This window comes from Panthera uncia (assembly GCF_023721935.1).
Source record: "Panthera uncia isolate 11264 chromosome B2 unlocalized genomic scaffold, Puncia_PCG_1.0 HiC_scaffold_24, whole genome shotgun sequence".
Taxonomy (NCBI): Eukaryota; Metazoa; Chordata; class Mammalia; order Carnivora; family Felidae; genus Panthera; species Panthera uncia.
The window spans coordinates 56,947,811-56,969,945 of NW_026057580.1; the positions used below are offsets into that span (position 1 = coordinate 56,947,811).

The 22,135-nt window shown below is 36.0% G+C and overlaps 1 protein-coding gene across 3 annotated transcripts in view; it reads right to left on the bottom strand.

The window, feature by feature from the left end:
• Window positions 1-1,551: 1,551 nt before the first annotated feature.
• MMS22L (MMS22 like, DNA repair protein) overlaps window positions 1,552-22,135 on the bottom strand; it is a 125,818-nt gene continuing 105,234 nt past the window's right edge. For all 3 annotated transcript variants that reach the window (XM_049654021.1, XM_049654022.1, XM_049654023.1), the window contains 5 exons: window positions 20,724-20,935; window positions 17,381-17,544; window positions 7,044-7,140; window positions 5,281-5,448; window positions 1,552-4,545 (listed from right to left, as the gene is read on the bottom strand). In XM_049654021.1, coding sequence (XP_049509978.1) covers window positions 4,464-4,545; window positions 5,281-5,448; window positions 7,044-7,140; window positions 17,381-17,544; window positions 20,724-20,935 — 723 coding nt within the window. In that variant the 3' untranslated portion in view covers window positions 1,552-4,463. The remainder of the gene's footprint in view (window positions 4,546-5,280; window positions 5,449-7,043; window positions 7,141-17,380; window positions 17,545-20,723; window positions 20,936-22,135) is intronic.

The window sequence follows — 22,135 nt, forward strand, 5'->3', positions numbered from 1 at the left end:
CATTTTCAGATTTTACTATCTAAAAGAAAACACAGTACTGCACAGGTATTAGCACAGTGTTCCTCTGTGTAGGAAGAAAAGCCAGCAAAGACATTAATCTCTAAAACAATGTAAAGTGCAATGAAGTTCCTTAGATTCTTAATAACAAAATACCAATTTGGTTATGATTAGGATATTTTTCTTGTTAGGTTACGATTAGGATATTTTTCTTCCTTTTTCTTCATGTTTTCTTCAAAGTTTAACCCCATGTATACTGTATACCTTTCAACTGTTGAAATGACTAAAAAACTTTGTTTTGCCACAGAATAAAACAGGAACAACATAGAAATTATTCTTCCAAGTAATATGGTTCATTTTTATTTTGGTTTTCAAATAATCTTTCATAAAAAAGGAAGTGTAATAATCATGGATGAAGTATAAACTAAATATATACATTTAAAAAATTATTATATGCACAATTAACATCAATATACAATAAGGCCCAGCATTTTCTGAAAACACAATTCACAAATGCAATAAATGCTATAAACTGGATAACTACTAGCACACCAAAAACTTTAATAAGCAGAAGTTATTCAATCCCAATCATGTAGTACTTATTTTGGTAATCTTAGCAATATAGATTATCACTGAATCAAAGTACAAACCTTATATCTTATTAAATATGTGAAAAAATATGCTACTTTGCTAGCTTCCCAAACCAACTGTCTTAAGCAAACAAAACATGGTATTTATATTGGCATGCTATGTACTTGACTGACAAGGCAGTATTTTTAACCCTAGGAGGAGAAGGCAGGAGAAGAGCTTTTGGAAAAATGTAAGGTTTACATAAAATCTATAGGATTGAGGGAAGACAGGTTTCCTAGAGGCTTTTCCCAACTGCAGAAACTTGTTAAATTTTTATAGAACAGATAATTTTAACAAAGGGATGTAAAAATAAAAGCTGTCAAAGATTCTGTTAGAGTACACGTAATTCTTTAAGAACAAAATAGTTTTAAAAATTTGTGATGAAGCATGAAAGAAAATAATAATGGGTAAAGAACACACACACAGGCTACAGGTAAGTTTTGTTTTTGTTTTTAATATAGATGCCCAGGTAGAAAAAGTCAAATAGGCTTAAGAAAAAATATGCTAGGAATAGGTAAAGATATAAAAGTTTTAAACTATGAAACTCTTCTAATGCAAATGAAGCCAATACTAAAAGATTTCTGTACAGAGATCATACTCCATGTTTTTTACTCCCCCATGAAAACCTAATTAAATGTTCAATTAAAATTTAAATCATAACCAAATCCGAATGTCTAATAAAGTCCTTTCTACCACTCTGTTGTCCTTCAATCATCTCTTTTATATTCCATCTGATATTTTACAGAAATTATTTGGAATACTTATATTTTAACTGTCTTCCTACTTAAGTGTCTTAAGGCTAGGTTTCTATAGAAAGGGTAGTATTCTCTCCTGGCAAGCTGAATGAAGCTCAGAGTGCAGAATGAACATGGCATTCAGATGTCTAAGGCAGTCTAGTCTCCTGTGTGAGTTAAGTTTGCATAGAAAAGGTAGAGTCGGATGGCAGAAAGTCTCCTGAAGAGTCTGAGTGTCAGTTTATTGACACTGGCAAGTAACTGGAGGTCCTTGAGCAGAAAAGTAACAGGAAGAAAGGATTATTTTAGCAACACTAATGCCAGAACTGTGTGAGGATGAATTACAGGGAAGGAGATCAGAGATAAGGAGGTAAGAAGATCAATAGAGCACAGTAGAAAAGACAGTTGGGGTGTACAGGATGGAAAAAAGAAAAAAATACCAAGAGCCTATACTGGTGATCACCTGAAAGTGGGGGACATGTAAGAATCCAAGATGCTTCTGAAGTTTCAAGGCTAAATAACTTGTGAAAACAGTGTATTCCCTGGGTAGAAAAGGCAGCAGCTAGTTGAAAATAAGTGACAAGTGCAGCTTGACATGTTGCCTTGAGATTTCAGGAGGATCCAACTAGAGGGGTTTAGAGAGAAATCAGCACTAGAAATAGACTTCAGAGATGAAATTATGAGCTAGTGTTCGCAGTTCACTACTAGAAGAATGTTGAGACGGAGCAAGTGAAGAGCCACATCTCACCACTGGGGACCGGAAAGGAGAACATGAGGGTGCTTTCAAAGTACAGCATGTAGGGAGGAGGAGTATCACCAAGGAAGGGTTGAGAAGATGACGGAAAACACAGATGTCAGGCCAAAGGACATGAGAAAGGAGAATGTACTCTCAGACTGCACCAAAAGAGAACGGCTTACAATAGAGAGATAGAAGCAGCAGCCCCACAGAGTACAGGTTCTTTAGGGGTAAATACATATTAAGGAAGCAGGAATAAGGTACTTACTCTAAGTCTGGGAATAGAAAAAAGGTAAGATTATCCTATTAAGTGAAGGGTCTGTGAAGATTTTCAAGAAAATGAACTGAGTCATAAATTTTTTTTTCTTCAATTAAAAACACACTTCAACACACGTATTTACACACATTTATTGTCACGGATTGTTTTTTTTGTTATGGATTTTTAAAGTATAAACTATTTATTCTTAGCATCTATAGACATATGCCCTAATGCATGATTCAGCAGTGGCTTTTCTCATCTCTTAAAAGTTTCATATTCTAAGGAACATGATTCTCAAAGCTATCTTATTAATCCTATTTTGGAAATAAAAATACATATACACATAAATAACTTCTTTAAAAGCATCACCTTAAACAGATTACACTTCATTTGCTGAAACCTGCAAAGCAATACATTAAGTTTAGTAAGTCACTATGATAATGAAAAACTCATTGCTTTAAAGTCTACTAAGTAACCTTAACGAGGCTTTTATTCATTCCATTTGTTGAAGTACTAATAGCTGATCTGGCAGGGGGATAGACTATTTGTATGTTGTGAAAACAACAGATATTCCTTTAGACTTCACACATTACAGTAAGGACAACATTAATAAGTATAGTTCGCTGACTGCAATACACTTCATCTTTAAAGATACTTCTTGAGTTAGAAAAGGAGGAATAGAAGAACCATGATAAAGACTAGAGTCCCAAGAAGGAAACAGTAAGTTATTGCAAAGTTAGCAAACATGATGTGTAAGAAAAAATTTGAAGAAAAAAAACGGGGGGGGGGGGGGGGGTTACCAGGGGGGGGGGCGCTCACTCACCTAGGACCTATTAGAGAAAAAGGGACAAAATTGAGAGGTGTTCATTACCTTTGGGCATGAATGATTAGTAATCATGTCTGCACACCTCAAATAGAATGTATGTCACCAATACATTTACATACATTATCCCCTGATTCTTACTAGGACACCATGAAAAAGAAAAAGGATTAGTATTCTTTTTTTCTCCATGAGGAAACTGAGGCTCAGCAAGGTTAAGTGACTTGCTCAAGTTTACAAAGCAGAGCTGGCTTTGAGACCTAGGTGGGTTCCCAACACTAGGACTGGAGTTCTTTCACCAAGTAAAGCTCACCACAAAAAGGAGACAAGGATAAGAGCCCAACTGGTAAAATAAAAATCTGGATGAAATAGAGTTGAGACACAATAGCTGCTAAAGGAAACTAAACTGGTTCCTTGTAAACATAATGTAAGATGCTAAATTATAAAAGGCTCTAATTGATGAGGAGATAAATGGGCTGAGTTCTCAGAAATCTTCTGTTAACAATGTAACCTGAAGATTTTTTTAGATGTTATTTTCTCTTTTCTTAAAGGGTCTTATTTATCCTCCTCCTGATAGAGGTCTTTTAATAAATTCCCCAAAAGAAGGACAACTAAAGGAAAAAAAAGAAAAAAAAAATCTGGCAACTGTTGGGACCTAAGCATAAACACTGTTGGCTTAAGTTTTAAAACATTTTATATACTATCTGTATATTCATTTAGCCAGACTCAGCCTCATTCCTCACAGAGTTAAGTGTGCTGGGCATTTATTAACTTGCCTTAGACACAGTATAACAAAAGATGACAAACATACAATCCCACCTCCTGAACCCCCCTTTCCCCAAAACCAGCACAGAACAGCCAGGTAATGTTAAAAAACACAAAATAAAACAAAACAAAAAAACACCCACATCATATTAAAACATGTAAGAAACAAAACAAATCACTCACAAGACAAAGTCACATTACAGTGAAAAGTTCCTGGATTGACTGGTGCAAATCTACTTAACAGACATACACATGTAACACTCACAGTTAGAAAAGGTTCCTTTAAGTTAGTTTAACTAAAAACTCTTCAAAAGAGAATGCGATTCTGCCAAGTTCCAAAGGTCCTATAATATATTTAATTAACCTTTATTTCCTTAGTTATGTACCTTATACTTATAGGTATGTAAGAAAAAAATCCTAGAAAGAATTTTTAACAGAACATCACACAATTAAAAGTATGAATCAGAATGGTGCAAAGTGGCTTAAGATAGTTATAATAGAGAAGGCAAATCACAAAATATGTTAGGTATTATCACTCTCCAGTCTCTGCATTTCATCTTGTCCCACTTGTCCTAGGTGAGATAAAAGTTTGCTATAGGCTTCCCTGTTTAAGAAAAAAGAAAAGATGTAGATACATTTATTACTTTTTCCACTACTTTTCGTTTTAAGTATTTACAAACTGAGCCTACCTGAGTGTCTGTCTGTCTACACGCACACACACTCACACAATATGACTAAAATACTTTGATTCTTTAACAAACTTGGGACATATGACTTGTCATGAGTGCTGACTCCTCTAAAACAACCTCTTTAGGAACTACAGGTCTATTTCCATGATGTTACATTATGTTACACAGTCCAGCACAATCTGAAACTGGGTTGTAAGCCTATAAGAAAAAAAGTCTTATTACTTATTTTTGACCAAAAACCGTATTATTTAATTGGGTCACACACCTTACTCACTGGATACACATGATGCAGTTGTTTCAGTACATCAAGGCATCCCTCAAAGGGCAGATAATGCCACCATGGATTTTAAGTGTTATAGTCTTCATAGGGCATCCAGCAACACATCTGAGGCTCTAAAGTCCACCTCCCAATGAGGAACACTGAATGTGTTTTGAGCAATAGTAGCATTAATGAAACACAGAGCTTTCAAAGGTGGTCACTTTGAAAAGAACTGTATGTGAATTGCGATGTGTCAATCATAGTATGGAAACATTTATCAACTCCAACATACCCCAAATTTTTAGGAATGGGAAAATAAGCCATTTCTAGGAAATGAATCTAAATTTTATAATCGTTGCCCAAAAGAATGTAATAAGATTTTCAAACATACCTTTGTGCGATATTTCTGCCAAGGCCCCATTTCTGCTCTGAATCCTTCAGAGACTGAGTGAGGGTAGAAAGCAAATGGATAACAACCCGCTGGTCCAATGCTGCTACTGTTTCTAAAATGCTGTAAATCTGATTATCGTACCTCGTACCATAATCCTGGATAAAACGCCTGAAAGTAAATCAAGTTGCAAAGGATTACTTCTGGGGAAGTTCCCAGGGCTGGTATCTATATAACAATTAGCTGTAACCTGAACACAAGAAAGATCATTTCATGTAAGATTACCTTAAGAATCTAGATGCCCTATGAAGACTAAAGGACAGAAATGGCCTATTTCAGCGTGAGCTATGCATGACCAGAACCACGGCACTGGTAGGAAGAGGGAACGGTTGGAACCTGAGAAGGGAGAATAAGGGGGGAAATCTAGTCCCAGGGACTTTGCTGCTATTCTCTGCATGTCAGAATCTGAGCGGTAAGGATGTAGAAAAAAATGAGTCCAGCTTCCTAGGTATTTCTTAGTTCATCGTATTTCTAAATAGATCAAACAATACTTTTATGAGAAAAACAAGTTACTCATAATACATATTTTTACATTCCTTAACTGGAGATTTTAGACCCAGAGGAGGCCTTTATAAAAAATTCTATGTTTTAACCCTAAAATTTCCATTCTCCCCCCAACAAAAAAAAGTCACCTAGCTTAATACGTTGTACATAACAAACATGCAATCTTCCTCGTTCATATAAAATCCTTTCTCCCTTCTTAGGGTTTTATTTATTCTTGAGACAGAGACAGAGCATGAACAGGGGAGGGGCAGAGAGAGGGGGAGACATAGAATCTGAAACAGGCTCTAGGCTCTGAGCTGTCAGCACAGAGCCTGACATGGGGCTCGAACCCATGAACTGTGAGATCATAACCTGAGCCAAAGTCGGACGCTTAACCGACTGAGGCACCCAGGCGCCCCTAGGGTTTTATAATTCTTACAAAGCCACTATTTATTTCATGTGATCCCAATTTAAATAAATTGTAAACAGCTGATGAGTGCCAATTATGTGAGGAGAAAACGAACTGAGGAATCAAAGAGCCAACACGGAAGAAAATGGACCCACATTATTTCTCATGGCAGTGTTAGGGCAGAGATACATATATTAAAAGGGAACTGGTAGAAATTGTGAGAAAGAAATATTTAAAAATACTGCCCTAACAGAAAGCACAAGATTCTAGAGGCGGCAAGGCAGGACACAACAATAAAACACAGAACGTTACAACAACACAAAACACAGAAAATGTTCCTCCCGTTGCATTACTGTTCTTGGGAACTAACATCAGGTCTACTCTTATACAGTCCATGCTTCACAACTGAAATACAATGAAGCTTTCTGGGTCTATAGTATCTACAGCAAGTGAAACAACCAGTCATGTGTACTTCTACACTGGATCCTGAGTAACATGTGTAGCAGCTCTGAGGGCCTGTGCACCTGTCATCATGACCCACATATCCTGATTTTTTCTCTTAAATACATGCAGGAGTCTTCTTCACCCAATTCTCAGGTAATTTGAAGTCAGCTCACTTGTCTTCCTCCCTGGCACTTTTGTCTTTTTAATAAAACAACACAGTGTAACAAAACCACTGCCAAAAATATAATAATTGAAATACTATAACAAGGAGTAACACATTATGTTTTGGATAATTAGTTATTTAAAAAACATGTTGGCTGTCAAATGGCTGGCAATAGTCCCCTTGCCAGTTGGCGTATTTTCCAGTTACCTAAACACAGAAGTCAGCTGGGCGGCGGGTTCTCCTTCTGACCCCACTTGGCAGGCTTTTACCATGTATTGCAGGTTCTCTGTGGCCAGCCTTTTCACTAGGAGGAAAAATTATAGCATCACACACTGTCTGAATTGACCATCTGGATCCTCATTTTTATGAACACTCTTAATTTAGAGAAATATGTTGTTTTCTTAAAGTTTGTACAGTTCTGTTATTTTTCAAAATGAAATAGTTCTGAGTTTTTGGTTTGTTCTAAAGTTCTATCTCCTTATCTCCCATTCTAAGAAAATATAAAAACCTTAAGAGTTTATTTTTTACACTCTTATAACTGAAAAAATAAATGTAAAGATAGGCCTTTTAGAAAGACCCCATATTCAAAAACATTCTATCATCCTCATCCTGCAAGTAGTTACATACTGACAAAAGATAGCTTTTAATCATTCAGCTGATTTACAGACAAGCAGATTTATTTTTTTAAAATTCATAGGCATATTCCTCCCTCCTACTCACTAACAAATTAGAAACCACCAATTTACCTTCACTTAAAATTAGCCAAAGACGTGTGTGTGTATGTGTATAAATCAACTGTGATGCTATCGTTCTTTCAAAAAAGACAGTGAAGTTATAAAAAGAACATTTGTATTCTTTAAATATTTAACCAAATCCTTTAAAATTGTGCATTTGTATGTAAAAATGGAAAAATATCAAGAAAGAAAATAGAAAATTTAGTATGTTCCAAATGCTATTAAATTTTTGTTGTGTTGTTTTTGGCACATCTAATATAAATAGCTGAGGAAAAAAGCACTCTAAGAATAAAAATTTCAGAAGCTCTAATCCATTATAGCAGGAGCACAAAACAGGATACATATGAACTTAAGTTAATCACATGTAATGTTCTCTATGGTATGAGGGTGGTGGATAAAGAAGATATAGCACACTTGTCTTCACTGAACAAGTAACTCCTCATATTAGATACAATTCTGAAATCAGTATAATTCATTCTTAAAAGACATTTTCTTGAAAAACAACCCCCAAAAGCTCTTCTGTGGATAAAGTACCAGAATATGAAGAAACAGTCTTCACAGAAAACATTAAGCATTGATTTAAAAAGAAAAAAAAAAGCTTTATTGAAGTGCAATTCACTTATCATCAAAACCAACCTATTAAGGTGCACAATTCACTGGATTTTAGTATATTCACAGAGTTGAGAAGGCATCCCCACTGTCTAATTTCAGAATAATTTCATCACCTCCCCAGAAAACCTTATACCCCTTAACAGTCACATTCTCCTATTTCTTCCTCCCCCAGCCCCTGGCAACCACGAATCTACTTTTGTCTTCATGGATCTGACTTCTCTGGAAATTTCATATACATACAATCATATACCACATGGTCTTCTCTGACTGCCTTTTTACTTAGCATTATGTTTTAAGGTTCATCCATGTTGTAGAATGTGTACTTTATTTCTTTTGATGGCCAAATAATATTCCACTGTATAGAGATACCCCATGTTGTTTATCCACACATTAGTTGCTGGACATTTGGGTTGTTTGCATTTTGAAGCTATTATGAATCAAGCTTCTGTGGATATCAGCGTACAGTTGTGTTTTAAAAAAAATATTTGCCATCTTGGTTTATTTAACTGAATTGAACTTTTTAAAAAGCTGGGTTTTTTTTTTCAGTTTTTCTTTACATTAACAGCTTTACTCACTTAACACGTACAATTCCATGTTTTTAGTATATTTGCAGAATTGTGCAACCATCACTACAATGTTAGAATATTTACTATCCAAAGAAACCTGACACTCTTAAGCTACCACTCCCTGTTTTCTGATATACCCTAAAAATAAACACAAATCTACTTTCTGTCTCTACAGATTTAATATTCTGGACATTTCATACAAATGGAATCATACAATATGTGGTCTTTTGTAACTGGCTTCTTTCACTTAAAATAATGTTTTCAAAGTTCATCCATGTTGTATAGCATGCAGCAGGACTTAATTCCTTTTGATGGCCAAATAATATTCCACTGTGTGGCTGTATCACATTAAAAAAAAATCTGTCAGTTGACAGTCTACCTTTGGGCTACTATGAAAAATAAATTGCTATAAATACGAATATACAAGTTTCTGTGTGGATATATGTTTTCATTAGTCCTGGGTTCATACCTAGGAGTGACATTGCTAGGTCACATTGTAACTCTATGTTTAACAATCTAAGGAATGACCGGACTATTTTCCCTAGTGGCTACACCATTTTATATTCTCAATAGCAGTAACTAGGGGTTCTGATTTCTTCTCCATGTTTTTACCAAACTTTGTTATTATCTGACTTTTTCATAATACCCAACTTAGTGGTATCTCACTGTGGTTTTGATTTGCATTTCCCTGATGACTAATTGTGTCGAGCACCTTTTCAGGTGCTTATTAGCCATTTGTTTATATTCTTTGGAAAAATGTCTATTCAAATCCTTTGCCTATTTTTTTTTTGAAAGTTTATTTTTTTTGAGTTAGAGGACAAGAGAGAGAATCCCAAGCAGGCTCTGCGCTGTCAGTGCAGAGCCCGACACAGGGCTTGATCCCATGACCCATGGGATCATGACCTGAGCTGAAATCAAGAGTCAGATGCAATAACCCACCAAGCCACCCAGGCGTCCCCCTTTGCCTATATAAAAAAAAAATTTTATTACTGAGTTGTAACAGTTCTTTATATATTCCAAGTACAAGTTCCTTATCCTATAAATGATTTGCAACTCTCATTCTGGGAACTTTCTTTTCACTTTTTCGATTGTCCTTTGAAGCATGAAAGTTTTAAATTTTTTAACTTTTATTTTTAATGGGTTATTTATTTTTGAGAGAGAGAGAGAGGTAGAGATAGAGAGTGAGCAGGGGAGGAACAGACAGAGAGGGAGACAGAATCTGAAGCAGGCTCTGTGCTGACAACACAGAGCCCAACATGGGACTTGAACTCACAAACTATATAGATCATGACCTGAGCCTAAATCAAAAACTGGACACTTAACTGACTGAGTGATCCAGGTACCTGAAAAGTTTTTAATTCTGATTAGTCCAATTTATGTCTCTCTTGCCTTGTACTTTTGTTGTGCCTAACAACTCATTGCCAAATCCAGGTCATGAAGATTTACTAGTTTGCTTTTTCTACGAGTTTTATAGTTTTATCTCAGCCATTTAGGTCCATGATCTATTTGGAGTTAATTCTTGTGTATGGCGTGAAATAAAGGTATAACTTCATTTTTTTGCATGTGGATATGTGTTTGACTTAGTACAAGTTGTTGAAATACTTGTTTTCTCCCGACTGAATCATCTTGGCACCTTTGTCAAAAAAATCAGTTGACCACAGACCTTTGGGTTTATTTCTGAACTTCCAATTCTAATCCACTGATCTATGTCTATCTTTATGTCAATACCACACTGTCTTGATCACTGTTGTTCTGTACTAAGTTTTGAAATTGGAAAGTATAAATCTTCCAACTTTGTTCTTTTTTCAATATTATTTCAACTATTCTGGAGTTACACTGAATTTGTATACCAATTTGGGGAATAGTACTATCTTAACAATATTACTTCTTCAGATACATGAAATGGGTGTTTTTTCCATTTATTTAGATATTCTCTAGTTTCTTTCAACAATGTTTGGTATTTTTCAGATCTTAAGCTTGTATTTCCCTTTTCTTAAATTTATTCCTAGTTGTTTTTTTTTAATTATAAATGGAAATGTAAATGGAATCATTTTCTTAATTTCATTTTTAGATTTTCATTGAGAGTATATAGAAATAAAATGAATTTTTGTGTCTTGATTTTGTATCCTACAACCTTGCTTAACTTGTTTATAAGTTCTAATAGCTTTTTAGTGGTATGCTTAGGATTTTGTATATACAAGATCAAATCATCTACAGATAGGGTTAATTTTACCTTTTTTCCAAGCTAGATGCCTTTAATTTATTTTTCTTGCCCTGACTAGGACTTCCAGTACAATGTTGAATAGAAGTGGCAAGAGTGAACATCCTTGTCTTATTCCTAATCTTAGGGGGAAAGCATCTAATCTTCCACCATTAAGGATGATGTTAGCTCTAAGATTTTCATAAATGTCCTTCATCAGATTGAAGAGGTTATCTCTAGTTCCAGTCTGTCATTATGTAATGCCTTTTTTTTTTTTTTTAAAGTTTATTTACTTACTTGGAGAGAGAGAGAGCGAGCGAGCGAGCAAGCTGGGGAGGGGCAGAGAGAGAGAGAGAGAGAGAGAGAGAGAGAGAGAGAGAGAGAGAGAGAATCCCAAGCAGGCACCACACTGCCAGAGCGGAACCTGATGCCAGACTCAAACTCACGAACTGTGAGATCATGACCTGAACTGAAATGTAGAGTCGATGCTTAACTGACTGAGCCACCCAGGCACCCTACATATATGTAACTTTTATATTCATTGCTCTTGTTCTTTTTTTCTAATCATTTGCTTTTATTCTGCCTTTTCTGAAGGTTTTAATTGAGGATTTTATGATTCCATTTTTTTCTCTTTTCTTAGTATAATCAAATACACTTATTCAAAAAAATTTTTTTAGTGGTTGCCCTGGAGTTTGTAGCATACAACTAATCCAAGTCTACTTTCAAATAGCACTGCATTCCTTCAGGGGTGGTACAGGTGCCTTTTAACACAGTATTCCAAATTCCTCTCTCCCAATCCTCAGAACAATGCTGTCATTCAGTTTGCTTTCCATAAGGTATAATCACCAATTATTATTTTGAAAAAGAAACAAACAATTTATTAGATCATTTAAGTGGAGAGACAGATTCAGAGAATCACAGCTTACGAGGACCAGGAGCTGACACTGGAAGAAATATTTACACTGCATTTGACAAACTGCTCTATGCTCAGTTTTGGGGGCAACGGTTTGCTCTATGACCTCAATTCCCTGATGCATCTAAGAAGAGTTGTTTTTCAGTCTGATAAGATTTGTTTCTTGTTGTGAGGGTGAGAATGAGAACTTCTAAGCTCTTTACACAACAAAAATCCTCCAGCTCTTACTACTAAACTCTTTCTCCCTTCATTTCTGTTTTTTTCTTCCTATATTTTGGTGCTCTTTTGTTAAGTGCACGTTTATAAGTTGTTAAATACAGTGATCCTTTATCACTATAAAACATCTCTATTTCTAGTAACAATTTTTTGGCCTAGCTTTCCATAGCTACAGTTTGCATGATGTAGTTTTTTTATCCTTTTATTATTTCAGTATTTGAATCTAAAGTGTTTCCTGTAGATAGAATAGAATTAGATCTTTTTATATTTTCATTCCAATGATCTCTACTTTTGATTAGTTTGTTCACTCCTTTCACAACTACTGTTACTGTTGCTATCGATGGATTTATATTAGTCATTTTACCTTTTGTTTTCTAAATGTCTCGCATTTTTTGCTCTTCTAATCTCCTTTACTGCTCTCTTTTCGTATTATATGCATATTTTAAAACTTAGCATTTTAATTTCTTTAATTATTTTTCATTAGTTTTGAATTATTTCCTTAGTAGGTGCTCTAGGCATATCATGCATATCTTATCAGAGCTTCCGATTTACATGAATTCAGTGAAATACAGAAACATTATTCTTACATAACTTTATTCCCCTCCCCCTTTGTTGTGGTATTATTATTTTTTTAATGTTTATTTATTTTGAGACAGAAGGGGAGGGAGAGAGCGAGCGAGCAAGAATGTGCACGTGAGCAGGGGAAGGGCAGAGAGGGAGAGAGAGAATCCCAAGCAGTCTCCATACTCTACACAGAACCCGATGCAGGGCTCCAACTCACATGATCTGAGCTGAAATCAAGAGTTGGATGCTTAATAGAATGAACCACCCAGGCACCACTGTGGTATTATTTTTATACATATTCCCTTTGCAAATGTTACAAACCCAACAATACATAATTTTTTGTCTTTCATAGTTTTTATTTTATATAATTTTGTCTTTCAAAGAAGCTAAACGAGAAGAAAGGAAGAAGAGGAAAGGAAAGCAGGTATATATTTTAGCTTTTGTTATATTAACCTTGTTGATCATCTCTAATTCTCTTCATAATTGTTTCTATTTGAGTTATTATCTGGAGTCATTTTCTTAGACCAATATAGCTTTGCTCCCACCACCTCCTTTGTACTGTTACTGGTAAATATACTGCACTTCTATATGTTATAGACCCAATAATACATTATATATCATTTTTTTAATATTTCATTTTATTCATTTGCTTTTTAAACCCATTAAGGGAATAAAGAAAGAAATATACACTTATACTTTTATAGTTACATATTGCTTTACTGGTGTTATTCCTGTGTGAGGTCACCTAACTTTCATTCTGTAGAACTTTTTTTAAATTTTTTTCTAATGTTTATTTTTGAGAGAGAGTGATAGACTGTAAGCAGGGGAGGGGCAGGGAGAGAGGGAGACAGAGAATCCAAAGCAGGTTCCAGGTACTGTACTGTCAGCACAGAGCCTGACGTGGGGCTTGAACCCCAAGACGTGGGTCAGCCCCAAGATCATGACCTGAGCTGAAGTCGGCCACTTAACTGACTGAGCCACCCATGAACTTCCTTCCTTTCTTATAAGGCTGGTCCACTAGCAATAAATTCTCTCAGTTTTTATCTGGGGATATTTTTATTTTATCTTCACTTTTGAAAGGTAATGGTTTTACAGAATATAGTATTCTTGGTTGAGAATTTTTTCTTTGATCACTAAGTGTTATCCCACTGCCTCTGACCTCCATTAATTCTGCTGAGAAGTTAGCTGTTGACCTAACTGGGGTTCTGTGGTAAGCGATGAGTCTTTCTTCTCTTGATGCTTTAAAATCTTTCTCCTTGCCTTTGGCTTCCAGTATTTTTACTCTGATGCATCTTATTGTGGAACTTTTTGAATTTATCCTATTTGGAATTAGGGCCGCCTGGGTGGCTCAGTCAGTTAAGCGTCCGACTTTAGCTCAGGTCATGATCTCACTCATGGTTTGTGGCTTTGAGCCCCATGTCGGGCTCTGTGCTCACAGTGTGGAGCCTGGAGCCTGCCTCGGATTCTGTGTCTCCCTATCCGTCTGCCCCTCCCCTGTTCGGCTTTCTGTCTCTCAAAAATAAACATTAAAAAAAAGTTATCCTATTTGGAATTAGCTGAGCTTCTGGAATGTATAGGTTATTATTCATTAATAAATTCAGGAAATCTTTAGCCATTATTTCCTCAAATATTTTTTTCTGTACCTTTCTGTCCTCTTCTGGGTTATATGTATGATGGTGCACTTAATGGTATCCCACATTTCCCTAAAGCTCTGTTCATTTTTCTTCATTCTTTTTTTTTTTTTTTCAAATTGCATCATCTCTTGTCATCTATCTTCAAGTTTGCTAATTCTTTCTTCTGCTAATTCAGATCCAGTAACAAGCCCCTCAAGTGAATTTTTCAGTTCAGCTCTTGTACTTTTAAACTTCATAATTTCCTTTTGGTTCTTTTTTTGGTAACTTCTGTCTCGGTACCGATATTTTCTATTTGATGGGACAATGTCATCATACCTACCTTTACTTTGTTAATCATGCTTTCCTGGAATTCTTTGAACATACTTATAATGGCTACTTTGAAGTCTTTGTCTATTAAATCCAGTATCTGATTGCTCTCACTGGCAGTTTCTGCTGCCTGCTTTTTCCCCCAGTGTATGGATCATATTTCTGTCTTTTTGCAGTCTTGGAATTTTTTTGTTGCTGAAAACTGGACATTTTTTAGTGAGGTGCAGTTCTTCCCTCTTCCCCACTGGCCCCCAGTGTGAAGCTTCTAACATTGCTCCTCAGGTGGTATAACCTCGGGTATGCCTACAGTCTCCATTCTAAGACAGTGGTTTTGACAGGGCTCTCTTTGTCTCTTTCTCTGACCACACTCAACTGTTAAGTTCCACTAATCAAAGCTGATTGCTCTATTGTTTCCTATAATGCCCAGGGACATATATTGTCTTATAGACTGATCTCATCAAGTTCAGGCTGTTTGAAAGGGATTTCTGTGGTGTTTGAGATTCTGATCCAAGGGTTCCTTCCAGCTGTCTCTTTCACCAATTCTCTCACCAAACTAGATGGTCTACAGATTAGCCTATATACCCAATGACTCTATTATTCTCCTACCTATTGCCTATCACCACAAACTCCATTATTTTTGATAGAACTCTATGGTTGAACTTCTTCCACACTCATTTGCAAATGAAGTTAGTTCCTTTGGGACTGATTGAGAGTTCTCTGTTCTATGCTCAGCTTCTCCTCCCTCTACCTCTCCACCAGATAACATCTCAGATGCAGGGCTCTGGTGATGGGGACAGGCACAATGGTGCTACTTTTGAGTGACATACCCACTTTAGGAGCTGAGTGCTTGTGGGAGGAGAGGCAGCAGCCCCAGGGACCCTCAGTTTGCTTCTCTTGGCAGGGAATTCACACATTTAAGCTGTGGCAAGGATGACTGGTACCCCAGGAACAGAATGGAGGGCCCACTTCTTAGCCACAATTGCCTGGAATATAACTTTAGCGTCAGGTAGCTTGGGGGCAAGATGAGAAATACTGATATCCTGCCTCTCATAGGAGGACAGCCCTCCTACTGGGAGCCGGGGAGAGAAGAAGCCCTATGTTCTTGGATTTACTAGTCTGGAGTAGAGTTTCTGTCTTACTGAGCTGGGGGAATAAAGAAAGGAGTGGTCTTCCTTCAAATACCACAGACTCCTGATGTTTTTACCAAGTTTCAGATTTTCTTAAACAAATGTTTCTATATTTGCTCCACTCTTAGGACTATTTCGAGAGAATTTAGATACTTTCTTTTAAATAATTTTCACCAGTTTTGCTGGGGAGTGGGTCAGCAGAACTCCTTATGTTATTGTGCCAGAAGTGGAGTTCTTTTGGTGCTTGAGTACAGGTTTTTGAGTGGACGTATGTTTAAAATGCTCTTGGGCATATGCCTAGGAGTGGACTTGCTGAGTCATGTAGTTAAGACTAACTTTCTATGATTTTACAAATTATTCTTTTAAGCAGTGAGGCTACAAGGAGAGTCAGAGAGAATTTTCTCACAGCCAAAATCTGTTTAATACTACCTCCTCAGCTTACAAAGACAGCAATGCAGAGACTGCGAATTCTGTATTCTACTCATGTCAAACATGTGATGCACTCACTAGCTAGATGTGAGCAGCAAAATTCACCTCCACACTCTAGCCTCCTTCCTGATAATTATTACTATAACCAAAACAAAGGCTAGCTAAAATTTTATACCGTCTGCTCTGTCTCAACAAATTTTGTACTGCATACCACAGTAGGCTTTCACTGAAAGTATGTGTAAGTTTTCAATGAAGACAAAATTTCTAAAGATGACCCTGGGGTCTACATGGGTATTTTTTTCAGTGAAGAGATGCTACTCTCAGGTAAGGGCATTCCATATGAACACATCATAACAGTTTTTGTAAAACCATGCTTAGCTTTTACAAATCATGCTCAGGAGAAAGAAAACATTTTAATAAGAACAACATTTTACTTATTAAAATAAACATAGATTTAAACAAAATATGCATACTTTTTGAGATAAAATGGAACCTTTCAAAGAGCTCTTTGAGCTTTACCAGTTTGGATGGTACCCTCAGATTCTGCAGGATGCACATTGCACTCACTCATCACAGCAGTTAGAGGTACTTAGGTAGAAACATCGAGGAGCCCTGCCCTGAACAATCACCTTATCATGAGAACACGCACACCCTTACACACATAGCATCCTATTTACATTAAAAACTCCTTCAGGATAGAGCTATCCCTACTATTCTGCATATTCCCAATAAGCTTATTAAAGCATGCTACTCACAGTGGGGATCAGATAAATGATATTTTAAAGAGATCCCTAGCAGTAAGGCTGATGAGACTGAAAACAAAAGGACTAGGATCAAAGGATCCTTACAGGTGGCCTGTGAAATCAGCTTAGATATTCTGGCAGCAACCTGAACCGAAGAACTTACCTTGACCCCTCACCACATGATAGGTAACAAATTGCATTTAATACTGTAGTCAGATTAAACAAATATTCTTTAAAAGGTCAACAAGTCTAATTAGAGGAAGTAGTCCTTACATAAACTGTTTGCCTTGGGGGAAAAAACAAAACAGAAGTAAACTACTCTGAAACATGTCAGTGTTTAACTATTTTATCATGCCCAACCTCTGCTATCTGCTGGAGTTTGTCAGCCATGATATATAGAAACTGATATTAAATAACCAAGCACTTAGCCATTGTTTAACTGATAGGAAAGAGTACTTTCTTAATTTATGAAAAGAACAGTACAACAGATTCAAACTAACCTTGGGGTTCGCTGACCAACACCAACAATTTTAAGATGCCAGGGAGGAGCAGTTCAACCTCAGAAATGTCTATGTTAGTTTCTTTGAAGAGCTGGAGGATGAAGGCCAGGATAGATGCCAAGCGAGGAGGGAGCAGGGACCCTTTACACTCAAAGTAGGACTTCCTAAAAAGAAGCACAATTTTGTTTTTTCTTCTGTTTAAAGTTTCAGTGAACAGAACCAAAAGTCACCCACTTTAGAGATACTGACAAATTTTACCCAACTTAATAAAGCACAACTAAAAAAACATGTGTATATTTTGCCATGCTATCCTCAAACACAAAATTTTAGAAGCATAAGCATATGAATATCTGGTGTGTTATAAGGGCCAAAGTAGAATACGGACACAAACTAAATTTAAAACCTGATCTTTCAATGCACTTAATCAAAATCCAAATGAAAATCCAATTGTTAATTTGTTTTTTTTTCTTTTCTGAGTCCAATCTCTTCTATTAGCTCCTCAACGATGCAACATTTTCTTTAATGTCAAATTTGCATAAAGAAATCTCTCCTCACGTTTATTTATTTAGGGATTTGGGAGGGGTTTTATTTCTCCAAATCAATAAGAGGACTGCCCTAGGAATTGGCTTCCTGTTCCAGCTTTACCTCTTTCCTTCTCTTAGGAAGTAAAAAAACCAGAGGTAATTTAGGATGTAACATCTCTCAAAGCAAAACAAATTTTAGCATTAGGATTCAACAGAGATCATAAAGATAATTTATCTGACTCATTTTTATATCTACCTCTTAAACAGGTGTTGGCTCCTAAGAGGTATTCAGTATATACACTTAAGTGAATAAATGGAAGTGGCAATTGCTCAGTTTCTAAAAGGTCTAGACAACAGGAAAAATTGTCACATATAGCTAAATCTAAGCTAGACATCCATAGGTATTTGCAAAGCAGTAAAATTTACCAAAATGAGCCACAGAAATCACGAAGGATTATAAACTCCTTAAGGGCAGGAACTATGTCTTCACCATCATTTCTACTCTATATGGTGGGTTCCAACAATTATTACATGTTAAAAGATTTATTCAATCTTTGAGGACAAGCGTTTTGTCTTTTTTGTTCACTGCTGAATCTTAGACGAAATATGGTCTATGAAATCAAGGGGGTCACTGTCTAGTGGAAAAGTTGAATAAGGAAAAAAAGACTACCATAATACAGTGTGATAGGTGCTTTGAAAGACAACCCCAGAATTCTCAGGAATTGGGAGGAATAAACCCTAACAAAGATGGGAAACTACAGGAGTAGAGGAGCATGGAATGGAGGGAGGCACAGGAGGCAATCTATTCCCTTCCTGAGTAGTTAAAAAATAGAAAAAAGGAACTACTACATTTCTGGATCTTCGGTTAGAAATCATGAGAAAAATGTGTTCCCTGGTAAATAAGAAAGTCAATGAAAGCAGCCAGGATTTTAAATGGTGGGCTTTAAATTACTTTTATGACCCTAAACATTTCACTTCAGCATTTGTCATTTGGTTTGTACTACACTTACTTAAATAATGTCTCAAAAATAGTGGTAGACTACTAAGGTCTTGTCGGAAATTCAGATACAAGTGAGGCAAAGCATTCAATTCTGTGAACGGAATCTTAACAGAGCACATGACTTCAGAAGAAGGAAAGAAGCACCACGCTACACTGAGATATTAGATGTAGGTCTTAGAAAGTCAAGGCAGAATTTAACCCAAAGGCGTGGCATTTAAATAGAGAAAATAGTATGAACAACACTGATGTAGGGAAATGTAAAGCATTTTGGAAGGGCAATAATGAAACCAATCTCATTAAAGTTTGCATATGATGTTATGTCTTGTACATTTGGAAAAGTTCAGTGACAGATCACAAAGAGCTATCAGAATACGGAATTTATTCCATGGGCAAAAAAGGAGCAAGTGAAGGTTTGGGGGTAGAGAAGTGTCATAATGGAATAGACTTTCAAGAAAAGTAATCTGGGGGCATTGTTTACGCTGAACCAGAAGAAAAGGCTAGATACAGTGAAAGTAGTTAGGAGACTCCTGCAATAGCCTGGGTATAATGTGATAAGGGAAGAGAGGTGTGAAAAGAAGGAAGCAATCGTTTCCCAAAGGTTGGCCAAGGAGACAGAACAAAAATATAAAGCTTCCAAACCTCAGTAACAGAACACCACACAAAAATGCTTGTAAGGGGGAACAGATTTTAGACATGGAATTCTGTAATAAGAGGTGATGGATAATAGTGGTCATTAAAACTATCAAGTCATTAAAAACACAGAAAAAAATGCTACATAAGAATAATATACAGGCATACCCCCAGAGACAGTGTGGGTTCAGTTGCAGACCACCATAATAAAGTGAATGTCACAATAAAGCAAGTCAAATGAGTTTTTCTGGCTTCTCAGTGCATATAAAACCTATGCTTACACTACACTGTAGTCTAATAAGTGTGCAACAGCATTACGATGGCATTATGTCTAAAAGAAAAAAAAAAAACAATGCATATACCTTAATTTAAAAATACTTTATTGCTAAAAAAATACTTTATTGCCAACCATCATCTGAGCTTTCAGAGAGTTGTAAAAAAGTTTAAAATACTGTGACAATTACCAAAATGTAACACAGAGACACGAAGTGAACAAATGCTATTGGAAAAACAGTGCCAACAGACTTGCTTGATGGTGTTACCACACATCTCCAGTTTGTAAAAAGCGCAGTATCTGTGAAGTGCAATAAAACAAGGTATGCCTGTATATCACCACAGCATTTTAAAGTTTAAAAACTAATTTCATATGAAGCTAAATACTGCATGAAGACAAAGAAGTGATCATTTCTATTACTGAATCTTCGACCGTTGCAGGTAAAAGGAAGGAGAAAACCTAAGAGGTTTCATTTATGCATCCAATAATAAAATGAAGTTATTAAGACAGGGAGTAGACCAACAAAAAAGGACTTATTGCTTCCTTTTTCATATTACCATTCATTTTTTCATTTAGTTATTATCTTTCAAAAATATAGCTAATATGTTTTTTATAGGAGAAAATACAATTACTGTTTATCTGATAAGGACTAAAAAAACATCCACCTTTAGAACATATATAAGGAAAACAACAGCTATGTAAAGAAAACAAACGATTTAAAGAGCACTGACTCAGGCCGCCGGGAGCAAAAGTCATTTTAGTAAATCCTTAGATAATGTTTCTCAGGGAAAAGAAAAGTTTCTCAACTACCAGCATCCTAAGGGTTGCCAATACTTTTGGGACGCTTTGTTACTTTTTAATAAAGATGAACTAATTGGATTGTAAACACCACTTATTTTTAATATTTAGATGTACCTTATGACTTGTATAATGCATTTCTTTAGAAGTGACATCGGTGCAAGAGTGGCGGAGTTTCTCAGTGCCATCAGAACAGGGTGTTGTCCAAGTCCTGCAACATGTGGTGAAGCTGGAAGAAACCGCCCGATGTACTGCTCAATGACATTCCCAAGTAACTGGCTCAAATAGGCATTTGGATTTTGAGACTGACAACATACAATGCACATGCCCTAAAGGAGAAAAAAGAGAAGAAATACTAAAAGGAAAAGTTAAAAAAAATATTGAGAAACTTACTAATTTAGTCCCTAGCATTAATATCCATGTCAGAATGTGCAACCACAGTCCGCAGGGCACTGCCAGCATCAACAGATAATGTTTATGAGGCTCAGGGAGCTGCTGAGCCTGTGTGACTCCTGTACTGTGGTACGCAACCACACATGTGTGTCTTGGGGGTGTACTCAAACGGAGCAGGGGAAGTGCAGGAAGACCAAGGAAGCTTCCTTCCTCCTCTCATACGCAGAAAACTTGAGCACCCCACTCATCAACTATGTCTGTATGTCATTTCAAAGTTATGAAACACATTTTTAGGTCAGTTTTTATACGTATGTCCTGGTCATTTAACTGAGTGAGACTCAGAATTTATACTAAAAATCTTCGAATGTAAGAAATGTGATAAATTAAAACAAAAATTGACAGGAGAGAAATGCTGAAGATTAAGACTCAGAATAATGACAATTCATTTGAAGAGTTTCATATGTCAGGCACTGTACCATGTGCTTTATATCCTTTATTTCACTTAAATTTCTTAAAAAACACTGACTTAGTATTATCACATATCCAATTTCATAGCTGGGGAAACTGAGGTTTAGAGAAGTTAAGAGTTCTGTTGATTTAATCCCCTCCATTTGTATAGCTTCCATATGGATTACGGTGTTTGAGACTTAACAATTAAACCAATACCCTGAGAAATAGACATTTTTTTCTACCAATGTTACTAAATAATGCATATTACCAAATATATATATAATCACCAACACAACGAATTATGTTCCAAAAGTTCATTTATAATTTGGCCCTTTGTGATTTAAAATGTGTTTTCCCAGAGAAATAATTAAAAATATTTGTCTCCATTTCAGCTATGAATAGATATTTACTCATCAAAAATTTTTGAAAGATTTGTAATAAAAGTAACATAGAACTGTTAAAACACTAGCAAACAACAATAATTGAAAACAAAAGGGCAATGAACACCCCTCTACTCAGTTTCTTCAATGTTTTCCCTTAAAAGAAAGCACATTATTAGAAGATGATGAAGTAATAAACAAATATGTTCTGAAAACTTTGAAGAGGAGACTGGAGTACTTTTAAGTAAAGGTGTACGTCTAAGTCAATTCTGCCAAAATGGATAAATTCACCAAAATTTTCAGTTT